The sequence below is a fragment of the Atheta coriaria genome, unplaced genomic scaffold (assembly GCF_025399875.1).
Source record: "Atheta coriaria isolate IRGN ID8LTWV9N9 unplaced genomic scaffold, Caltech_Dcor_3.1 hic_scaffold_5_pilon, whole genome shotgun sequence".
Taxonomy (NCBI): Eukaryota; Metazoa; Arthropoda; class Insecta; order Coleoptera; family Staphylinidae; genus Dalotia; species Dalotia coriaria.
The window spans coordinates 3,939,138-3,960,628 of NW_027045447.1; the positions used below are offsets into that span (position 1 = coordinate 3,939,138).

The 21,491-nt window shown below is 44.5% G+C and overlaps 1 protein-coding gene across 2 annotated transcripts in view; it reads left to right on the forward strand.

Moving 5' to 3' along the window:
- The window catches only part of Appl (amyloid-beta-like protein), a 65,012-nt gene that overhangs the window by 32,258 nt on the left and 11,263 nt on the right, over window positions 1-21,491 (forward strand). For both annotated transcript variants that reach the window (XM_065302337.1, XM_065302338.1), the window contains exons 2-3: window positions 15,645-15,845; window positions 18,747-18,894. In XM_065302337.1, the coding sequence (XP_065158409.1) occupies window positions 15,645-15,845; window positions 18,747-18,894 (349 nt within the window). The remainder of the gene's footprint in view (window positions 1-15,644; window positions 15,846-18,746; window positions 18,895-21,491) is intronic.

Sequence of the window (21,491 nt, forward strand, 5' to 3'; positions counted from 1 at the left end):
TGGAGTCGTCGTCTTTGGTCCTGTACTTTCTTTTGCCGAATCGTCCGTGGCAGCGGCGAAGGCGGTTGTCTGTATATTTTGTATTGTTGGCTTCGTGCCCTGTGCGAATCGCAGCACTGTCGTCGTATTTATGTGCTGCACCATAAAGTCGGCGACAAGCTTTTCGTCTTCGCCGTCGATTCCAGAAATGCGCGTCGTGGCTTAAAGCCGTAGCTTTCGGGACTTAAACAACAAGCCCGCTGGTGCACTTCAAACGCAGATCTATCTTCGCTTACAAGCAACTTTTAAAAAAGTATAGAAAATTGTCAACGGGATAAAACATTAAATTGAATATTTTATTTTGCTTCACAGAATTTATTATTATCTTTAATGGCATTTTAAATATGATACTTTCTCGGGAAAAAAATCAACACATGGTGTATCAACTTACAAAAAGAAAGCTAATATCGCATCCAATAAGTATTGAATGTTTGAATGCTTTCAATCTACTATGACTTGTTTTCTTTTCGCCTGCACGATATCGCGTGCCCTCATATTTAGAAAAATTATGACATTCTCTTTATCGACCTGTCGGGATAGGCCACCATCGCCATATTTATCGTGCTAACACACACTCACACGCAGAGACTGTCGAAGATAAAAAGAAAAGTACGTGATGGAAAGTTGAGCAAACCCGATGGGAATTGGCTACATTTTCCGCACGGCTCTAGCAGCGCGCGTCCGTGGATATTTTCTCACTGCTTATTTATATTTACTCTTTCGTTACTCCTTCGTGTGTCGTGTCATGCCTGCCGTCGCGTTGTCCTAGCTAGTGTGTGTATAGTTTCTGTAAAAAATGTGTTGGTAACCAGCGACTAATGCCTTCGACGAGGACGAAAAAAGAAAATAACCGCCGAACACTTTAATAATATCGGTCGGTAACTCGATATGAACCTGCTCGATATGCTTCGCGCGAGAGAGGGCGCCACGTTTCTTCGTCCTTCACAACTCCTCGCATTTCCCTCCGCGCACGATAAGTTTATTTACAGTATATTAGCGCGTACTTTTTTCCCGATATCGATTCGCTTTTGTTTCGTTTCTTCCACACGGCTTTGGGAAGTTTACCGCAGCACGCAAGCCGCGTGGCGCACACTAATGTAATGAGCGCGCGTGTGCGTGTATAGTAATCATTCAAGCAACGAACCGAGCCGGCTGGCAGAAGTTGGCTGCTCGACTTGGCAACTTTGCGCTTACTTATATTACCACCCCTTCTGGCCGGCCGTAATATGTATCTAAACTATGTATGAAGCCGCCCGAGTCGATATAACGACGCATGCAATCAACCCTATCATTTTTATAATATCAGTTTAATATCGTTGTGTGGTTTTCTATTTTCCCTTGTCTGTCATATCGTTTTTCTTCGTTTAGCTGCACACTTTCCCATCGTATTATTCTTTTGTGCCGGTCTGTACTTAGTCCGATGCATTATAAGTCAACAACCTTTTCGTATTGATATAAGTACGGTTTTCCATTTTCATCCGGAACAGCTCGCATGCAATATTTACTGCAGTGCTGTGAATAAATTGAAAACAGTGCTCATTGCATTCTGCATATGGAAATGTGGACGTCAAGTCCATGTTCTCTAGAGGGGTGGGAAGCATGAATTTACTATTTTTCATTTTTCCTGTTTGCACTAAGCCAAAAGACGACAGCATAAAAAAGGAAATGAGTTTTACATTAAATACACTATTGTACTCAACTATACCGCATCCAGACAATGCTGATTTACTATTCTGGAAGTGGTAGCAAAAACTGCTGACTCAGTGCACGCATAATTCAATTTTTTGCCAAAGATTTTTCTTTAACATCCCTGATGTTTTTTGTGTATGAGTGTGGTGGTTTTTCATCTTGCTAACCGAGGCCGAAGCGCAGTTTCTTCTGTTGTCTTTTGCGGTTGTGTTTTTGAAGGGTAGTTTACCCCCGAGACGAAGATATTTCAACGGTGGATGTGCGGTGTTTCGTGCCTTTCGGGGCGATGCTTGGTGCGCTTCATGTTTATGATGCCTCGCTCGTTTGGATTCCATATTCGCGCAGCGCCTTCTTCTGTCTTCCCCTACCGCCCCGCGCCCGGGTGGTTTGCGAGAGAGTCATATTTACGAATCGAAAAGGAAACCGTTTTGCGGACGCTCGGAGGCGGCGGTTGCTTTCGGTTCGCGGTTAAAGCGAGCGAAAGATTGCGGATTGCGGTCTATGCGCGGTGGCGGCGGCTGGGAGGGGTGGAGGACGCCGTCGAGAATGAGGGAGAGCTGTAGTTTAACGGTCCGCAGCGGGCGAGCGCACGAACGTTTCCCCGCTGAACCACGATACCAAACGGAATGGTTTGTTTGTAGAAGAAAACCGGATGCACGGAACGGAAGTATATAAGATGGCTGACTAATTGGCTTTATACCCCTTTTTATTTCGTATTTCGAGCGCGCGGGCGTCTACTTTAAGTCACAGAATAAGAGGATTAACAATCAGAGAAAATCGCAGCAAGCAACGCGAGGCAAACTCATCCCACTTGGAAAGATTTATAAAAATGTTGGGAAATAAGGGTGCGATTCTGCAGCTGCATTTCTGGACTTGCTTCCGGCACGCCGGTGGAGGGGATGCCTTACTAGAACGGAAACTTTAATTCTCAATCTTAATTTACTTTTAAGATATTAATTTTAAAAGCGCATCGCACTGCAAGAAGTCGTTGAGATTATAACGTTTATATCATTAATAATAGCTCTTTTCCTGTTTTGTTCCGAAAACTGCTTCTTTTTCCGTATATTGCACACACCGGACACATTTTCATTTGTTTATGCATGTAGGTGCTGTGTGGTGTTGTGAGTGTGAAAAGTGTCGAAACGAGTACGCCCACAAGCCCGCATTATCCTTCTCCCACGGCTGCAGCGCGAAACTTGCGCAAACTTCTTGTTCGGACATTTCGAGAACCCTCACTTGTGCAATTAGCAACGGTCTTACACTTCGCGTGGCAGCTGCGGACGGACGCGAGAACGATACAGGCGAGAATTGCGGGGCGCGACCATTTAGCGCAATAACGCCGAGCGCCCATAAAGTTGCAAACATTACGCGCGTAACAACTGCTTGGTGGCGTTCGACCATCCAGAGTCGAATTTTACCAACGATGAATAACGCCTGCAGGGTGTGAAGTTTTCCAAGATTTTTTCTCGTTAATATTTAGAACTAGTTGCGAAAATTTCACTTGTTCGCTTCTAAGAATTACTGCAAATTATTTGAATGGCAGCAACTTTTTACCATCCGTTCCGCGCATTAGTAATTCGCAATTACGACTCGACACGAGGATTAAACCGTTAAATTGTTGCAGTTTTTTCTTACTTAGTGCACTGATTGCTTAATAAAGTTCGTCTCACCGGCGACGACACGGCGTGGTCGCATGCGAATTCGCTATAAACGTGAAGAGTTGTCGTTAAAAGAGATTCGAACTCGGCGCGGCGTGCGCGATTGCGAATGCAATTGCAATTAATGGCGCATAATTACTAGAGAGCGATGATTGAATTACTTTGGAATTAAAATTTAATGGCGTTTTCCAGCGAAATTCGATGGTTTTCAAGCGTAAATGAAATGAAAATGGAAATATATTAATTAAACATGAGATATTTAGTACAAATAATAAATAGGTTAATAATTTTGCCTACATATATTTCATATAATTTAATATTATTAATAAATAATCAAAATATTTTCATTGCGTGATGTTGTTTCACCTGGATAACCACTGTGTGTTTCTCAGTATTTCAAACTGCAATGATTGATTAATAATTCACTGTTGACGGGTGGTGTGCGGCCGGGGCGGCGGCAAGCAGGCCGCCACGGTCGATCTGCTGCAGTGTATTTTACGTAATGCGCTGAGGCCGAGAGTACATTGTTGCGATGCGGCCACATCATCATTGCCGGTCGACGAAGCGCCTACAAACCGCGTATGATCCGAACGCAATCAATCGCAACCCTCGCTCGAATGCGCTAACTAGATAGCTAGATACAGTCTGCAGCCGCCAGCAAAACCACCGAGTTCATAACAGAAGTAACAAGTAACAAGTTTATATCCACGAATACAATAATTCAACGGGTTGTGGGAAACTGGGGAATTGCATGCGGCCATTAGTTATTTACTTATTCTCACTTCGCTTTACGTCTCAATCACGAAATCGCAGTGATTTTGCCTAACAATGGATTTGCTTGCCATCTCGAGCCCTCTCTTGGTGTTCAATATAATATACTTTATGACTTTTAGCGTCTTTATCGTTTTAACGATCCGCTTTGAATTTTTACGCTTGCAAGTTATTCAGCTTTGAATTTCTTTTATGCCCTGCGTTATCTTTTGAGAATTTAGGACGCCGTAAAGTTGTCGGAGCGTTAAGTTATCTATCTGATGAGAGAAGGCGTGCTTTTGCGCGTTCCGCGGCTCGTTTCGCGTTTGTTGTGTTTATTATGAGAGTTTGGATGAAGAGTTTCAGAGCTGCCTGGCCGATTTGAATTCGATAACGGCGCACTGTCGAAAGGACACGCGTATCGCGCTAATGTAACGTAAGGAACTGTGTGAAGATGGCGACGATGAGCTAGCGCTTGGACGCGCTGATGAAAAGAAGACTTTAACGAATCAAAGCGAATTAACGCCCGAATGTTTGGGCCTTTCACGCTCCGACTGGCCGGATCAAAAACCCGCACTCTGTGAATTGGTCGTGTCGCGCATCGCAAGGGATCGGAAACGGGAATTGCGGATCCTTTTGCGGAGCGCATACCAACACCATCATCATCGCCGGTATCGGACTCGATGAACATTGTAACATTGCGCGATTGGGAGTGAACGAGTCTGGAGAGTGGCGGAGCGTGTGTAAGGGTAGAAGTGTAGGGATTCACAGTGTCTACTCAATGTAACGACGTGTATTTGCAACAAGTGACCCGTATCCCTTAATTATCATCATCCAGAAGGGCGCCCGTTTGCTCTTCTCGTTCATTCGGTTTGGCCGTTTATTGGCCCAGCGCTCGCACTGGTTAGTTGCTATTTATAAAATGCTCATGCCGCTGCCGCCTTTGGTATCGCCTCGTTTGCTGCAGTAAGTGAAGGGAAATTCTAACAAAACGGCTTAATTTTATTGCCAAAGTCGCACACAAAAGCTTTATTTTTCTTTACTTAGTTTATCATGGCAATTTCTCAAGCGAATCTTACGATGATGAAATTACGCACCACAAATGAAACTCAGATTTCGAATTGTTGGAAACTCTTGTGGTTTGAGCAACACACATTTCAATTAATAATCTACGCGATCGTAATAATGGTTTGGGCTCAGACTTGTGTTATAATCGAATTCTGCCTCAAACTGTTTCTGAGCGCTGTCGCCGTAATAGGCGTACGACTGAAATACGTGAAATTGAAATACGTGTCGCGTATTCATTCAATTCTCCATTCAGACGCCATCCTGCCGCGCGCTAGGCTGCCTTTTACGGAGACGGAAGGATTGTGACGCATCGAAGTAGCTAAGCTACAACGTGACACCCGACACCTAACGTCTAACTCGAGCTGGCAAACTCCAACGTGATGCTTGATACAGTTACACTTCCGGACGCCGCCATCGCGCTCCCTTTCACTATGTGTCGTATCGCGGAGAGCGATTTTATCCGCAGTCCGCATTATGTGTACATGCGAATTGAATCGCAACTATTATACGCTTCCACGGTCTTCCAGTCTCTCCAACCATAGTCCTACTTCTTCTCTACGACTCTTTCGCATGTATGGGGAGTGACGCTTGGAATCGGAACGCGGCAGTCCAATCCGAACCGTACGATACTCATCTTCTCTTGTACGTTTCCAACGAGATTTGAGTGAGCTCCTGGAAGAAGGGCTCTGATTTCTGTTGGTGGGCTTAAAGATTGTGCTCTTCTGCTATTCTCTTGCTGGGGAGCTCAGCGTCGCGCCTTGAAGATGCTCCAAGACCGGAGTTGTTTTCATGTGTGACGTGTGTATCATATGGATAGGCTGCGTTGCAGAAATTGTGAGAACAGGAAATAAGGAGCGAAAGAATCGTGACGGCAAGGATTTTTGTACGTCGGCCTTTTGGTTTATTTCGATGGGTTGCCGCTAGAGAAAATGATGGGTATACAGAAATATAGCCTGCATGGACGAAAAAGGCTTAAGACCTTTTTATTTGCCTCGCTTTCTTCTTTCTTCTTGGAACAGTCGGGAGCAAACGCGAGATTTATACTTTATAGTATCGTGCTCGCTAGTCCTTGGAGTATAAGTAGGATAAAACTGGAATAAGATTCGTACCTCCTTAGAAGTGATATTATGAAATCATAAGGGAGTTTCTCCTCGAAGCCTCAACAAGATGATCTAGTTCTACCATAGTTTCGAAATCCCTTGATGGTTGGACAGTTGAATAGTTTTATTGCAACCTCAAAAGTTCCGACTGTTTTTCTTATATTTTACAGGAAATAATATTAAATGTTTGGTTTGCAAGCCCTCATACATTTTAATGAAACATTAATATCATAAGTGAAAAGTAAAGCGACTATGATCAACGATTCTATAATAATATTCCGCGCATTTGGGAAACTATCCCACATTCCCGAGTCCCGAGTCGGGTGATGTGTTGTAAGTGCGTGCACGGTATGCTAATAACTCCTAACGAATATTAGTAATAGTTGAAAGTGCATGTGGATGTAAAAGTGGAGGCGCCGAAACGCTTGATTCCTTTCCACTCGACGATGGAGCGGAGTGAAGTGAGGAGGTGGCCGGGGCGTCGGGTCGGCGGGATTTGAATTTCGCTTTGCGTGCACGGCCGCGTATAACATAACCGAAGGCTTTTGCATAAACATTGAATAATTTATGGACGACGCCGGGTCTCACACCACACAACCACCCGACACTCGAACACACGCAAAGATGCTTTCATGCATCGCACGCGACCGATACAGAAAATATAAACGTGTTAGTGTGTATACCTACGAGTATTGCGAACCGTAAGCAGTAACGAGCAACAACAGCGCCGCTTTCGCATTCGAGAAGCGTCTACTAAATTACAACATAAGTAAATCCGTAACGTTATGTTACACAGTCGTGCATTACGGACCGAGAGACGGAGTAATTAATAAATTACACCAGGTTGTGCTACGTGCGCGTGAGGCTGGGGTGGAGAAATGCGAACTTGATTCGGATTCTAATTCATTCTTACTTTTAGTCTTGCTTTTGTTATATGTTGCGAGTTTCGCAGAGACGAATGGAGGATGGAATCTCATCTCTTTCGTTTGCTCATCACATTGCATGCGAGGCAGGAAAGCGAGTTGTAGAAACATTTATAGTTGAGTTGGTTGTGCGTGTATCGGTTGGGAATAGGGATGAAGGTAAAACTAAATTGATGTAGGATGCAAGCGGTGGCTGGAAAGTATCTGGGTTGTTCTTGTGTGTGTATGTTAGCGTGATGCATAGTTCACGAACAATTTCTAATTTCTATGCGGAATTATGATTGAAACACGCGTCTCGGATTAAATGTTTTTGAATAATTTAATTTGAACTTTATAATGCATGTGTTTTAGAAAATTATTTAAAATTCTCTCACTTCTGAAATTATATTTGATTAATATTTCTCATTAGTGAACCAATTAATGTGTTCTGGGGGAGTTATGGTTTATTAAGCATGATATACATGGGAGTGAACATATGCCCCGTCACGGTGCGTTTGAGTGGCATTGTTGGCGGCGGTGGTTTTTGGCAATGTAGCTTTGTTGTCGTTTGGCACTGACGGGGTATTCGCCCCCAACAGCCCCTCTAGCGATGACTACTCGTATTGCCGGCCGGCGCCGACTGACGACAGCTATACGACTATAATATTGTTGGGAGGTGGTGGTGGCGGCAGCTATGCTGGCTCATATTTTGTGTGAGCACACGCAGGGTGCGTACAATGCGCGCGCGGCTCAATTTACCGGCCGAAAATTCTCTCTGCGCAACAATGAAAATTGGGGAGAGCACAACGCAGCGTTCAACGCAGACTGCGCACAATTAACGCCATTGTTTATGACGCCTCATTGTGATTATGATTTTCTTTTGCTCGAAGGTGCGCGATGATATCGTCGCGTCGTCGGGCGGCATTGTGTCTTTGTCGCGCTTTGTCGGGGCGTCTAATTAGTCATTTATCACTTTTACCTGCGAATAGCGACGTTACTCCACCGAGGAGAGCACTGTATCAAGTCTGGAGTAACACTTAATAAGCGCTATCGACGTTTTAGCGTCGTTGGACGGAAAGACGACTGCGCGTAGCATGAATGAAGAGAGATGACTATAAAGCAATGAAAAAATTTACATAATATACATATGTATATGCATAATTCTAGTGGGTTGGTGGAAGAGGACGTCACGTATTCTCGCATCATCCGTGGGCGATGCCCTTTACTTCGTCCCTCTTTGCATCTCACTTTGTTCTGGCGAAAATCATACATGAATATTGTTTATTCAATAAGGCAACGAGCGCGCGCGCGTCGTCGCCGTCTCCATGGATTTCCGTTCACGGTTCACTTCCCCGGTTTAAGCATCCTGCTCTCGTGCGCACGTGACAGAAGGTGAGCACGAGAAGGTGGATGAAGCGGAAACAATGCGCTCGCTAAAAATAGTAACGAGCAAGTTTCGCTATATAAAGACTTGCTTAATGATTTTTAAGATTTTAAACTGGCCGATAAAAGCAGCACTCCCTGGTTGTTGTAAAAAATAACGCCCGCCCATAAAGCGCGTACATCAATGCACTTGCGAAGTGAATAAAAAGGCGAGGCGAAAGGATAACGAGTAAAGTCCATTTGGGAAGCCTGAGGACTCGAGGGCTTGAGGACTTTGCTCACGCTCACTTTTAGCACTGGGCGAACGCACACACACACACACCCAAGCAAAATGGCTATGTTGCTGGTCATGAAAGTTGCCATTCGTGACACGCTAACTCGGCCCGGAAACGAGGAGTAGTGGTAGTTTAGGAAGTGCGCGAGAATATCGGCAAATTTCCCACCCCGTTCCACTTTTTCCACCCGTGCTTTTGGTTTTATTATTTTTGGGGGGAGACTTTATTTTTGCTCATCGCCGCATTCGCGGTTCGAAGTACTGGGTCTTTCGTCCTTGGTCCCGTCCTGTTTGAGTGCGCACAGCTTGTGTACTCGTGTATGCTGGCGGTAAGGCCGTTTTTGCTTTCTTTTTTGTGCTGCGGCGTCGGCGGTAGCTATACAAGGGCCGAGGAGTCGCGCCGAATGTTTGCTCGGCGGCTACGAGCTAAAGAGTGCCGTTGGTGAATAAAAGTGCTTTTACACGCTCGGCCGACCTGCATGCGAACAATATACGTGTGCCTAAGTGGACGAAATCACTACAATTTTCCGTTTTTAGCTTTTTTTCCGTGTCAGGAGCGCGCGACGCCCTTTGCCTTTTGGCAGACTGTCGACCGTCATCGGAACACGCTCCATACTTGACCTAAAATCGCACTGCTAATATAATCCATCTTCACAAACCGCACATTTACACATTTCATGCTTGTCACACTGAATAAACCGAAACTAGTTTAGTTAGAACCCAAACATTCAGCGTAGTCTTTGTATTTGTATCTGGTATTTAGTTAATTTATGTCTTTGTAATAACAGCATTATCTAGAGTTTACTATGTATACCAGCTAATGGCCTACGCGGTGAGAGAGAGTCGTCCAGGTTTAGCACATCCGTTGATGCCATTCACTAATAAGTTAATTACTAGTTAGCAACTGAAATTATCGTCCTGCTTAGTGTGTCTGCGTGTTGGCGGCGGGCGCCATGTTTCGGGGGTAGGAGAGATTGCTTTGCCGAAGCCCAGGGTGTGCGCGCGCTAATGCAGCCAATTTAAATATTTACGCCGCTCTTCAATTAACTCTCACACGGAAAGCGACGGTGTAAATCGACGTTGTACATACCACGCACAGTTTTACCTAGTGTCGTATATTTAGCGTACTTAACGACTGTAGGTGTGTACGTGTTTGTATGTGCGCGCACCGGAGCCGGAAACGTTTGCAAATTGAGAGGCGAGCAACGTAACGACCATTCGTACCCGTATAGTATATATTTGCGAGCGCGCGGGATGTGGGCGCGTGCGGTAAAATTCACCACTGGAAATAGTTTAATTAACTCACACCCCCGCTGCCACTTACGGGTGGGTGGAAGTTCTACTTTGGAGGCAGCGACGACGACGGCGAAAACCGTTCGAGTGTGGACGATTTCGATGCGCAGAGTAACGACTGATTGCGTGCCCATTTTCTCACAATTCCCTTCAGACTGATAAATAAATAGCGTGTGAGAATTAAATTTAGATTCGCGGTTGAAACTCACACTGAACTAATATCAGAGGAGTCGAAAAACGATTTTCGCAGATTAAGTTAATTTAGTGTTAGTAGTAGTTGGATCACAAACAAGCTACTAACTCTTAATGGTGAACATAGTGAGTTTATATTCAAATTTCGATCAGTTTTAATTCGTGCATAACATTTACCTACCCTCGTTTTGGAAGGGAGTAGTGAGTTTGTAGATTGTTGGTGAAATTGCAGTATGTTTCGAATACTAGAGATATATATTTATTCGCTCTTCGTGCACGCTTGCACAACTCTATTCCAATTCCAATCTATACCATGAAATTTGTTTGCCCGTCACAAACATCACAGTTTGTTTGTTTACTGACAACAAATGTAGCCTCAAATCGCTCGAGCTGTCTCGGATTGGGCCTCAAACTTTTCCCTATCCTACATAATCTAAATTGGGATCTATTTTGACAGATTTCATGTTTCATAAATGTGTGTGGGCGCCTGGCAACAGCTGAAAAAAATTTAAATTCCGTCAAAAGCATTTCATTTGAAACGTAATATAAAAGTTAGTTGACTTCTCCTTGAAAATTACATTTCTTGTGTAAATAACAACGTAATATTTTCATGCTGTAGTTATTTGTGCGCGTAAAGCAAAAACTTATTTAAATCATTATAAAATCCGCTTGTAATTGGTTTCCTGCAGGCATCTCGTGTTTCGTTTTTGTGCCCGTGGCTACGATCATTTTTTTCGTTGCACATTTTTATGCGATCGCATTATGCGGTGATTTCTTTGTTTAACGCGTTACTTGACTCGAATATGCTGCACTTTGTCTTCGCCGGATATGACGGTAACAAGAGCGCACGCTGAATGCGAACGCTAAAAACCCAGCGAAGTGAGATTGAATTTTATAATGAATTTTTCATAAATTAATTATACGTTCAACCACGTCATCGCCCGCAATACGCGACGGGCTGTTCTGGCCATTGTACACTTAAGTCCTTTTAAAAAACATTGTTTGAGCATGCTTTTTTGTGGATCCTGCCGCAAAGCCTAATATGTTGGAGAAAACATGCGCTTGGATCTAAATTTGGTAAGACACTCGGGAAGCGAATGAAATATTCAGTCTACAAGCACTCGCTCTTAGTCCTCGTACTTTTCGTCCTTATTATTTTTCATTCTTCATCTCCGCTTTGGTTTTCTTTTTTACGCAAAACGAAACTCGACGTGGTATGACGCAGCCGCTTTGCTTTTCCGTCCCTTATAGTTTGTTTCGAGCATCTTGAGCGTCTCTTGGCATTTACAATCTGCAAGGACCTCTTTGCGTCGCACTCGGCGTGTCCTCATCATACTATTTTACGCTGCTAATCGCATTAACATTTTTATTTTTGGGTTTGCATGAGAGACGTGTCCGCCGGGCCGCACAGGCCGCGTGCTTGCAACAATGATTTTCCTTGCTTTCGGCTTTTATTCTCTGTGCGCATACTTGACGAAATTTAATACGCGCGACACCGCCTCCTCGAGTGCGCTCGCGCTTTAATAACAATAATGAATCGCAAGCGTGAATTTTTAACGAGTTGAAATTTGCGCGCCCCTCTTTGCTTGACGCGCTTGCGAATTGATTACTTAACATAGAAATTGAATTTTTCTTTAGAGGATTAATCTTCGTGCCATTCTGTCTTACATAAGTAATCAAGGCTGGCGCCAGTTGAGAAGGATAAGGCGCCGTGTGAGTCTCTGATCGTTCATTCTCGGCGGGGTTTTGAAAAATTCATTTCTACGGTTCGCTCTCGCTGAATAATTGTGACTTTTTCGTTGGTTCGCATTTTGGGATTCTTTTTTGGCGTTTTTTCTTTTTCTTTCGCGAGTAAGAGTCATTTTTTATACGCTTTCTGATGGTGACCAATGAGCATACTTGACTCTTCAACGAGCCTTCCAAAATTCGTTCTTCATTGTAAACAACCTCGCCTTGTCGCCCAGGAGCGCCGAAACTATACGTTTTTCCGAGCGGTGGTGCTGGTGGCGGGCGTGCGCGTTTGTGTGCGGCGGACGTGGACGGCAAAAAGCTTTTTCGGTCGCGAGAGAACTATGGGGCTATACAAACACCGCCGTCCTGGGGACTTTAATTAACCCGAAGCGTAATTCCCCGAAGGCCGGACAATAGCTTTTCCTCTTGTCTCTGCGCTCTGCTCTACCGCGGACGTCCCTTTCTTCCTTCCGCGGGCTTTCCTTCAGCGATGGCAATATGTGTGAACCGTCGTCGACATCGAAAACCTCAACTTTCCCGCCGCCCTCACAACTTGGCGAAACTCAACTCTGCGCTCCCGACTATAACTAGCTCTTTATTTTTGTCGCCGCGGTCTGAAACGTCTCCATAGTTGCCGAGAGTAATAAAAAAGACTGATAAGAGAATCAGAGAAAACGCTTTTCATGCTTTTGCCAAAAGCAAAATAAGAGAAAAAGAACATCATGCGCGAAAAATCAATGACAGCTTATCGTCTCCGCATTGAACGAATCACGGTGAATCGACTCAGGCGCAATTCCACTCAACGTCTCGCACAAGTTTCAGTTTTCAGCATCTAGCATCTGTATCGCGAACAAAAAGTCAGCTACCAGCCAGAAAGACACAAAGAGTGTGCTTGGAATGGATGAGAATGGTTAGGGAATGCAAGCCGCGACACTAAAGAGAGACGCCTCGGCGTCTATTTAGTCTATTTAGTTAATAAACTAAAGTATTAAGCATACTGGTTGCGGTTTGCAGTCTCGGCTTGCTGTGTGAGATGAGTTTCGTGCTTGAGCTAGTACCATTCGCGAGTGTTTGCGATAGATTAGGCGCGCGGATTTGAATTACAATGTTGTTGTTTGTCAAGCGAGCTTTGCGGTCGGATTTGTGTCTTTTCGGCGAGGAATCAACACATGAGCGAACATTTCTTAATTCGCTTTCTTCACTTTCAATCCTCTGCCTCACTGCGCATCACGTTCGCACATGCTTGGAATGAAGAACTCCCTAGCGACGGTTGAACATTTTAAAACCACAAACGGGAGTTATTCAACTCCGACTTTTGTCCCAGTATACCATTTTCCATGTTCACTGCTTTTCTTAGTTGTGTGTGCTATTGTTAAATGTGGGGGACGCAAAGTATCATAAATAAGCTTTGCATGCTCTGGTAATATATGTGTACCTAAAAGTGCGATGCGGCGTTGTGATAACGTATCATAAATTAATATCCTTACGCGAGCGGCGCCCCCCATTCCCCCATAAATGCACTCGAGGGGATCTTTGCGGGGATTTTGCGTACCTTTGTGAGCACGACGCCACAAAGTACGGAGCTAATGGAAAATACAGGGAGGTTGAGATTTTCTATCGCTTCATAATCAACTTCAAAAGGGGAAAACCCCTGTGCGTGTGGGTACCAATCGCACCCTTTGGAAGCGTTTTAAGTCGGTGGATTTATGAGCGTAATTTTTAGCGATATATTTTTTTATGCGATAAAAGCAAAAGGAAATTAATTTTTGCATAGGGACTGGGATTTTAATTGCCCTGTGGGACTGTGATGTCATCAACCACAAGAATCTTCTTGCATGTGTTTTTGGATGAATAATATGCAGATGTTTCCGTTTCGCGTCCTTCTCGTTGCACGCTGCGTAATAACGTGAAGTGGGATGCGGGGTTCAGTTTCTCATGCCAGCGACACACATGCGTATCCATACTTGCTGCTGGGGTTGTCTGTCTTGACTGTCGGCTCCAGCAATCGTGTCGAAGCCTATATTTTGCGGATGCGATGCCTTTGGGCATATCAGAAGTGCTCCTTCATGCTGAAACTAGTCGGGTTGCTGGGTTGCTTTGCTTTTTCCTTTGGTCCTTCGCTCCTTAGACATCCTTCGATGTTGATATATCGTCTTATTGCTTACATCAACCCTTTTGGAAAGTTTTAACTTCATATTATGTACGTTGGCACGGAGCGTTGATCACACTTCCTGTTTCCGTGAAAATTGGAAGATAATTAATTATTTGATTTTATATCAATGCCAATTTTGGGACAAATCGAATGCGTATTTAGTAAGAATGAAAAATATGTAGAAATAGACGGTTTATTTGTAGAATCATTTGCGACTATTCGTCTCTGTACGTGTGTAGACTGTCGCGTCGGCAGTTCGGGATTAAAAAATGAGAATCCCATCCGGCAAATTGAGTCCAATTTGACAGCCATTGAGTATACGTTATTCGGATTTTGCACGCCGCGCCACGTATCCCGAACCCCTTCGATCATTTCTCACACTTATATTATTATTACACGTCATAACTCTGAGCATTTCCAATTCCGCTCTTTATTTTCAACGTTTCGGGGTGCGCGCCGCCATGCGCGCGATTCTTATTCCGATTCGATTGGATTCGAAAATCCAGAGATATTCTCGACGAATTTTACCAAGTGGATTTCCACCCGAAATGTTTTATTCGACCAATTTTCCAATGACTATAGTCGTTCGCATCTTATATTCCTACATTTATTGCTTGTAGCATTTTATGCTTTTGCCGGCGATCTTCTACCTAGCGGTAGGAGGCGGAGGCGGGCGTGATGTCGCCTGCTGTTCATCGGAAAATCGGAAAAATAGATTTATTCCTTTATTTATTCGCATTATACGAGTGTTGGAAAATCGCCGACACTCGGCACTCAACTTTCCTTTTTGTTTCTACGCCTTGCCGCGGTGCCGATGCTCTTGGATTTGCAAGTTCCATTTTTCGCGTGGTTTTATTGCGAACATCTACTACTTTCCTCCGACACGCCCAATAAAATAAAATGCAGATTTTTGTTTTCTTTGTCTATTGTGCGAACGCATATAGGCGTGTGTGTTTGTTTGTAGCAACGGTGGTGACGATGACAACGGAGGTGGCAGAGGCTGTGCCTTTGCCGATCTATTTCGGTTGTCTGGGTTTTAGCACCTGGCTGCATGCTCAAAGAGAACCTCATTGCATTTTCACACATGCTGCATATTTATTTAAAAAGCTCCGCGTTGCCCTGTTTTCATTTCTCTTCACCCGGAGTACGCGCATCTGTGCGCTCTGAAGTTTTCCTGGTTTATCCCCGCTGTTGCGCATAATATACCTGTCTATCTCACGCGCACCGGGATGACAACCCGTGTTGCTTCGTGTGCATGTTTGTTTATACACCGGATCGTAAAAAATCCTCCGGAAAGAAGATCAAAGACATTTTATTTAACGCGACACTCATTTTTGTTACAACGTATTTTTTCATACCGATTTTTTTTATGATGACGTAAACTTATTGTCTTTTTTTTCTTGTGGTTTTCAGGCGTTGCAGGATGGAGGAATCAGTGGAGGCGCAGTTTCGCATTTTGAGCCCCAAGTGGCAATCTTGTGCGACCCGGGTCTACATGGCCAGGAAACCTACCATCCGCAATACATGACTGAGCAGGGCAGATGGCAAACCGACCTCAATTCCAAGGCTACCTGCCTCAAGGATAAAATGGATGTTTTGGACTACTGTAAAAAGGTTGGTGTCGTTAATGTTTTAAAGATTATCTACAAGGTTTTACTGGGTAAACAGCAGGGTGAGTTCTTATCTCATCCGCGAATAACGTGCACACCAGCCGAACTTTGCATATTACGCGAGAGATTCATGTTCTCGTCAGATGAAAAGTTTCGCATCTCGCATCGTCTTGTCAAAATTAATCACATGTATATACACCAGACGACGAAGTCCCAAGAGGGGGCAGAGAAGCAGTCTTGGTGTTCGAATGCTGGGCCTTGCCTCGCAAATTGCCACCGCGTTTCATCTTACTTAAAGGTCCTGCCCCTGCCGTGCTAATCCCGAAATTAGTGCCTCCCTCGTCTCGCTTCCAAGGAATTTACTTGATGATACTTCGACCACTTCCAAGGACGCTCTGACAATGCTCGCCCTCGCGCCCTTGTTGGTTCTTAGTCCGTCGACTTGAACATCGACATGTCGATCGCTTCCTCCTTTTGCGCACTTACTCTTAGCCATCGCTTGGTAGGGTTGTTCCGGGCATTAAGAGCGGACGCAGCAACAATGACTGGGGTCGCATTGGGGAAACAAGCGGGGGTGTAATATAGCTTCGATGGTGCGCAAGGCTCAAAGCTGTGACTGCGAAGCGCATTTATCTCAAATGGTGCGGACGTAATGCGCTGACAGCTTGTATTTATAAAACAGTGCTTCTTTGCGCCCCCGCCGTCGTCACCAATCACACAATCACATGATCACGCGTTCCCGGAAAAGCAAACAGACCGACCGAGGCCGGTTGGAGTGCAAAAGCAACATTGGAAAATGTAAACTGGATGCGGGTTTAGCCTTTCTCTTCCCAGTGCGTCCCACTCTCGTTTTAAAGGCGAAAAAGACAATTGATTTTAAAATGGAATTTTCGTCGCGTTTGGAATCGGCTTTTCGGCGTCGGAGAGCACTGAACGAAAACTGTTTCGCAATTTCCGCGTTTTTTTGTCAATGTTTGCAGGCGCACGCGCCTGGGTAACCCGGCTTTTCGTGTGTGCACAACATGCAAATAATACGCATTACACCAATCGGGCACCAACCAACGAAATTGCCGTTCACATATTCCTAAACGCGACGGTAATGAATGGGAAACTGAAAAGCCCATAAGTGCCGTGTTTTTTGCGCCAAATGACCCTCTCGCCTTGTCTGCGCTCATCCGCGCCAACATGGCGCAACTATTCATTCCGGCGCCAATATCCAAACACGTCTGCAACAAACACAGCCATGATTTATGCAAATAATTACAAATGGACTATTGATTGGTCATTGTTGCGCTCGTTATGCGTTCGTTTAATATGCAGCTTACATTCATCGAATGGATGAGGGCCAAAAAAGTCGAAATATGTCTGAAAATATAGGCGACATTTTTCGTGTCAGAAATGTGGCGTAAAAAATAAAATTTTAATCCTAATTAATTAAGCGGATTAGACTTGGGACAAGGCCCGGCGGCCGTCGGCCTGAAAGTTGATTAAAAGTGTTCTCTTAATAACGCGGACAGCGCCAACGTCTAATTAGACTTATCAATTAAATCGGTAAATTAGGTTGCTCATCTTTTGCACATCTTTCCAACGATAAAAATTAGCCATTATCCCATCCTGTTCTTTCCTTTTCAAAGCGACGACCTTTTCTTTGGTGAATTATGGCTACAACTTTGAACTAACGAATTTCCTAATTCGATTACAAATATCTTAGCGTGATCACGCGACTTATAATGCGGAGGAGCTCCTAACTCCTAGACGCACAATAGAGGAGATAAAAGTTAAACTTCTGCAAGTTTAACTTTTCGAGAAGCATCTCGGTTCGTGTCGGGCGTTTTATGTGAGCTTTTGTCGGTAGTGTCCCAGAGCTGCGTCGAGTTATTCGCTATCATTATCAGCTTTTCCCTCTTCGGCCATCTTTCATGCATTCGTTTTAGCTCAAAATGGAAAGCCGAAATGCTCAAAAAACCAATTTGTGCGAGCCGCCAGGCGCGCGCGCACGGCGGTGGCATACAAAAACAAGTAACAAGAAGGATGCGAACAAAAAAAAAAGACAAAAACAAACGAGGAACGCCACCCGACACGAAACAATCGTGATGTATTTCCGCTTTTGTTGCTTTTCATTCGTTTCATCTGCTTTGCACATTCCATTTTAAAACAAAAAATATTGTGCCAACAAAAACAAAATCAAATTGTCGATTTAATCTCGTGCCTCGAGTCGTGCTCGAATTCTATTTTTCAATTTCCACTTGTCTATTAAAACCTTCTGCGCACTTTGTCACAATGTCGCTTGGTGGCGAAAGCGCAAATAAAGCGCACGCCTAGATTTGTCATCTGCAATTGTTTAAGTTTTCCCTGTTGGGGCAAATCTTCTACCCTGGAATCTGCACCGAATGCAAACAACGTTACAATTTGCCAAGTGTTTCGTATTAACTTTGGTCCAAAACTGGCAATGTTTGTTCCTACTTATTAGTCTCTTTTCGTGCGTTCGTACAACGTACGTGTTTTGCAGCAGAACATCTTGGGAAACTTATTCGTGGCACTCGACACGACGATGTCTGCACTGACGACGGATGATGAGAGCATTTAATCCCCGTGATATTAATTTAAACTTGGTGCTTGCTGCCTACGAGGATGTTTATTTCGTGCTCTGTGCGCGCTTCAACTTTTTCGTTGTTTGTGATGAACGAATGAGCTAAGCGTGCGTGGGTGGATTCTGAATCTGCGAAGGCTCGAAGAAGAGCTTTAGTTAGAAAAGTAACTTCGTGCTCGCAATTGTTATTTGCGTTTTAATGTTGACGAGCAGTAGTGGCACGTGTACGTTGGTGCGTTTGGGGTATGACACGTTTCGAACTTTTGTTTCTAAATTCGTGTCTGTAAGCCTAATGATATAATTTTTTATCTACAGATGTATCCGAAACGAGACATCACCAACATCGTTGAAAGTAGTCACTACTTGAAGATTGGCTCTTGGTGCCGAACTGGATCTACTGTTGGCGCTCAGGCACGTGGCAAGTGCAAGACTGCAAGATGGGTTAAACCTTTCAGATGTCTAGGTAAGCAAAAATAAATTCATTTTCCACCAAATAGCAAATTCATTTGTAAATTTATGCTATTGATTGAGATAAATCACTGGTGAGCCTGTAATTAAAACACAATTAATTAATCGACACACTGGCGATGAAAGTTATGCATTATTTGTGCGAATTCGATGCAAATGAATTCGCCGAAAGACCGCGATTTGTCCAACCAAAGAGGCTTTCGGCAACGAACAACACTGCGGCATTGGGGGATTGTGCCGCCCCCTCAAACCTAGTAAACTAATGTGATTAGTGCGTGAGTGTACGCCGAACGGTAACGCACTTATAACGCAAACGCGAGCGCGCACGGTAATATTCTAATGCAGACCGGAGATACGCTGCTATGCGGGGCAAACTAGGCAAAAGCAATTTCTGAATGTAATTAAATCGCGTTGTGTTCGACGCGCGGGCTCGGGATGCTCATTCAAATTCCGCGCATTTGAAATTGGAATTCATATTTCGTGCGACGGCAAGTGTGAACGCCGGGGGTTTTCTCGTGTAAACACACATTAGCGTGCAGTCGGGCGTGTGTCGCTTGTTAGCTTCTCACCTCTCGCCTTTCAACACCTGCCCCGAGTGTAAGAATGCGGAGCGTGCGGATGTAAGAAAGTTGTCGTCGCCTCCGTATGTTACATCCAAACCGCACCGCACCTTGTTCTGGATGCTTGGATCTCAGCGACGTTGCGTTATTGATTGAACGATGCGCTCGATGTTCGCACACGTTTCTAACGATGGAAGGTGGAGCAGGCGGTGGCGAGAACGAATGAAAAAGGCGGCGACGACGACGCGACCAAAGACGCCCGCAGTTTTCGCGACGACAATGACGAGGACGGCGCGCAAAATGTTTCGCGAGCTTTGCGCTGCAATGTCGGGGATGAAAAGAAGGAAGAAAGCTGGTTGCCCCCGGGTTCTTTTTAAAAATTCACTCCTCGCGTATTTCCATCGCATGGGCACGGCACGTTTGTTCATAGCATGGAGATTCGAATGTACTTCTCTACCACTTCATACCAGCCCGCCTCTCGGATCGAACGCGATGCGTTCGCATCGGAAATTTTTATGGCCCGCTTCCGCTTTAAACCGATAGCATATTTCTTTTATTTTTCGTGCTCCAGACACTCGGAAGTTTTCTGTCAATGCGAGGGGAACGAATGCATAATCTGGTATCATTATAACTGCAAACAAGAGTGTAAAATGAATCGAATCGCTGGAAATAAAATCGAATGAATCGCAAATGGAAAAATGCTAAATGCGGAAATTTAAAAAAAATAACCCTATGTAGAAATTCGAATAATAATAATGCGAGTATTTTGTGCGATTAGTGCACGGGAGCGCAAGCCGGGCACGTCCGTTTTGTTCCGGGCATTGTTGTTATCGCGCGATCGAATTCCCGATCGGCTCGTTTTACAACGCACCGCTGAATTTCCCCCCAGTCGATCGAATGCGGCGCGCAACACGACAAACGCATATACACCGAAAGTTCAACCCACACCTCATGCTACATACTACCTACACCCCCGTACGGAAGCTGGCTCGACGCAGGGGAAACGCGTACACCACTCGGTGCCGGCGTAAACACACGTTTCGGCAATACGGCTCGCACGTCGCCGGCATGCTGGATTCCAGTATCAGCCCGCATCCAGAATTCATCCTCCATCAGTGGGGCAGAAATGGTCTGGTGTAGTGTTTGTGTGCTCGTCGTCATCGGCGACAATAGCCGCGCACTGAAATTGTGAAATTTATGCACATCAACATATATTGGCTCGAGCGCTCCCAACCGAGCACTGCGTTGTTCATAGCGGCGTAATTATTTATGAGTTTAATTGCATTAGTTTCGAGGGATAATTAGTATGTAACGACGGATTTACGACTGGTGCCAAATCCCCAGCGCTGCGCCATGGCAATGATGATACACAATCGCCTCCGACAGACACAACTCTCTCGATGCTGCTGTGAGCTTTTATCCATCTATTGTTATAATTCGTAATGTGGATGGATAATAACGGTGGAATCCTAGATTATATTGACATGTTTTGATTATTAATATTTGTAATTGCCTAGAATAGCTCTATTTTAATACTAATTTGTTGTTTCGTTGAGAGACTACTAAATTTTACAATTTTGGTATACTTTGGTATACTAGGGTTAACATAGCTTCCAGCAGATCTATTTGGATTCATACTGCCCGCTCGAGGATAACAATTATTTGCTACTCGGATCGCACATATGATGGCAGTAAAAAGTTTAACGCTCCGGATTGACATGCTCGCTCGTGTATGACATCGAAAGTGGGCATTTAATAATTTAATGTTGATATACTGTCTGTTGGCGCGTGTATGTTATTTGTAATGCGGCGACGTTCACAAATGCAATATTTATTGTTCAATCATACATCCCTACAACACGACGTCGAAAGCTCCCGATTTTGTATTTGGCACGGAACACCTGCTAAATCAATATTACGTGTTCGTGAATTGTGCTGTTGGTACAAAGTTGTGGTCAGGGCCTGGCGTGTGTGCCCGCTGGTCCATTTATCCTGGCACAAACCGACGCACGGTGCGCCAGATAAAATAAAA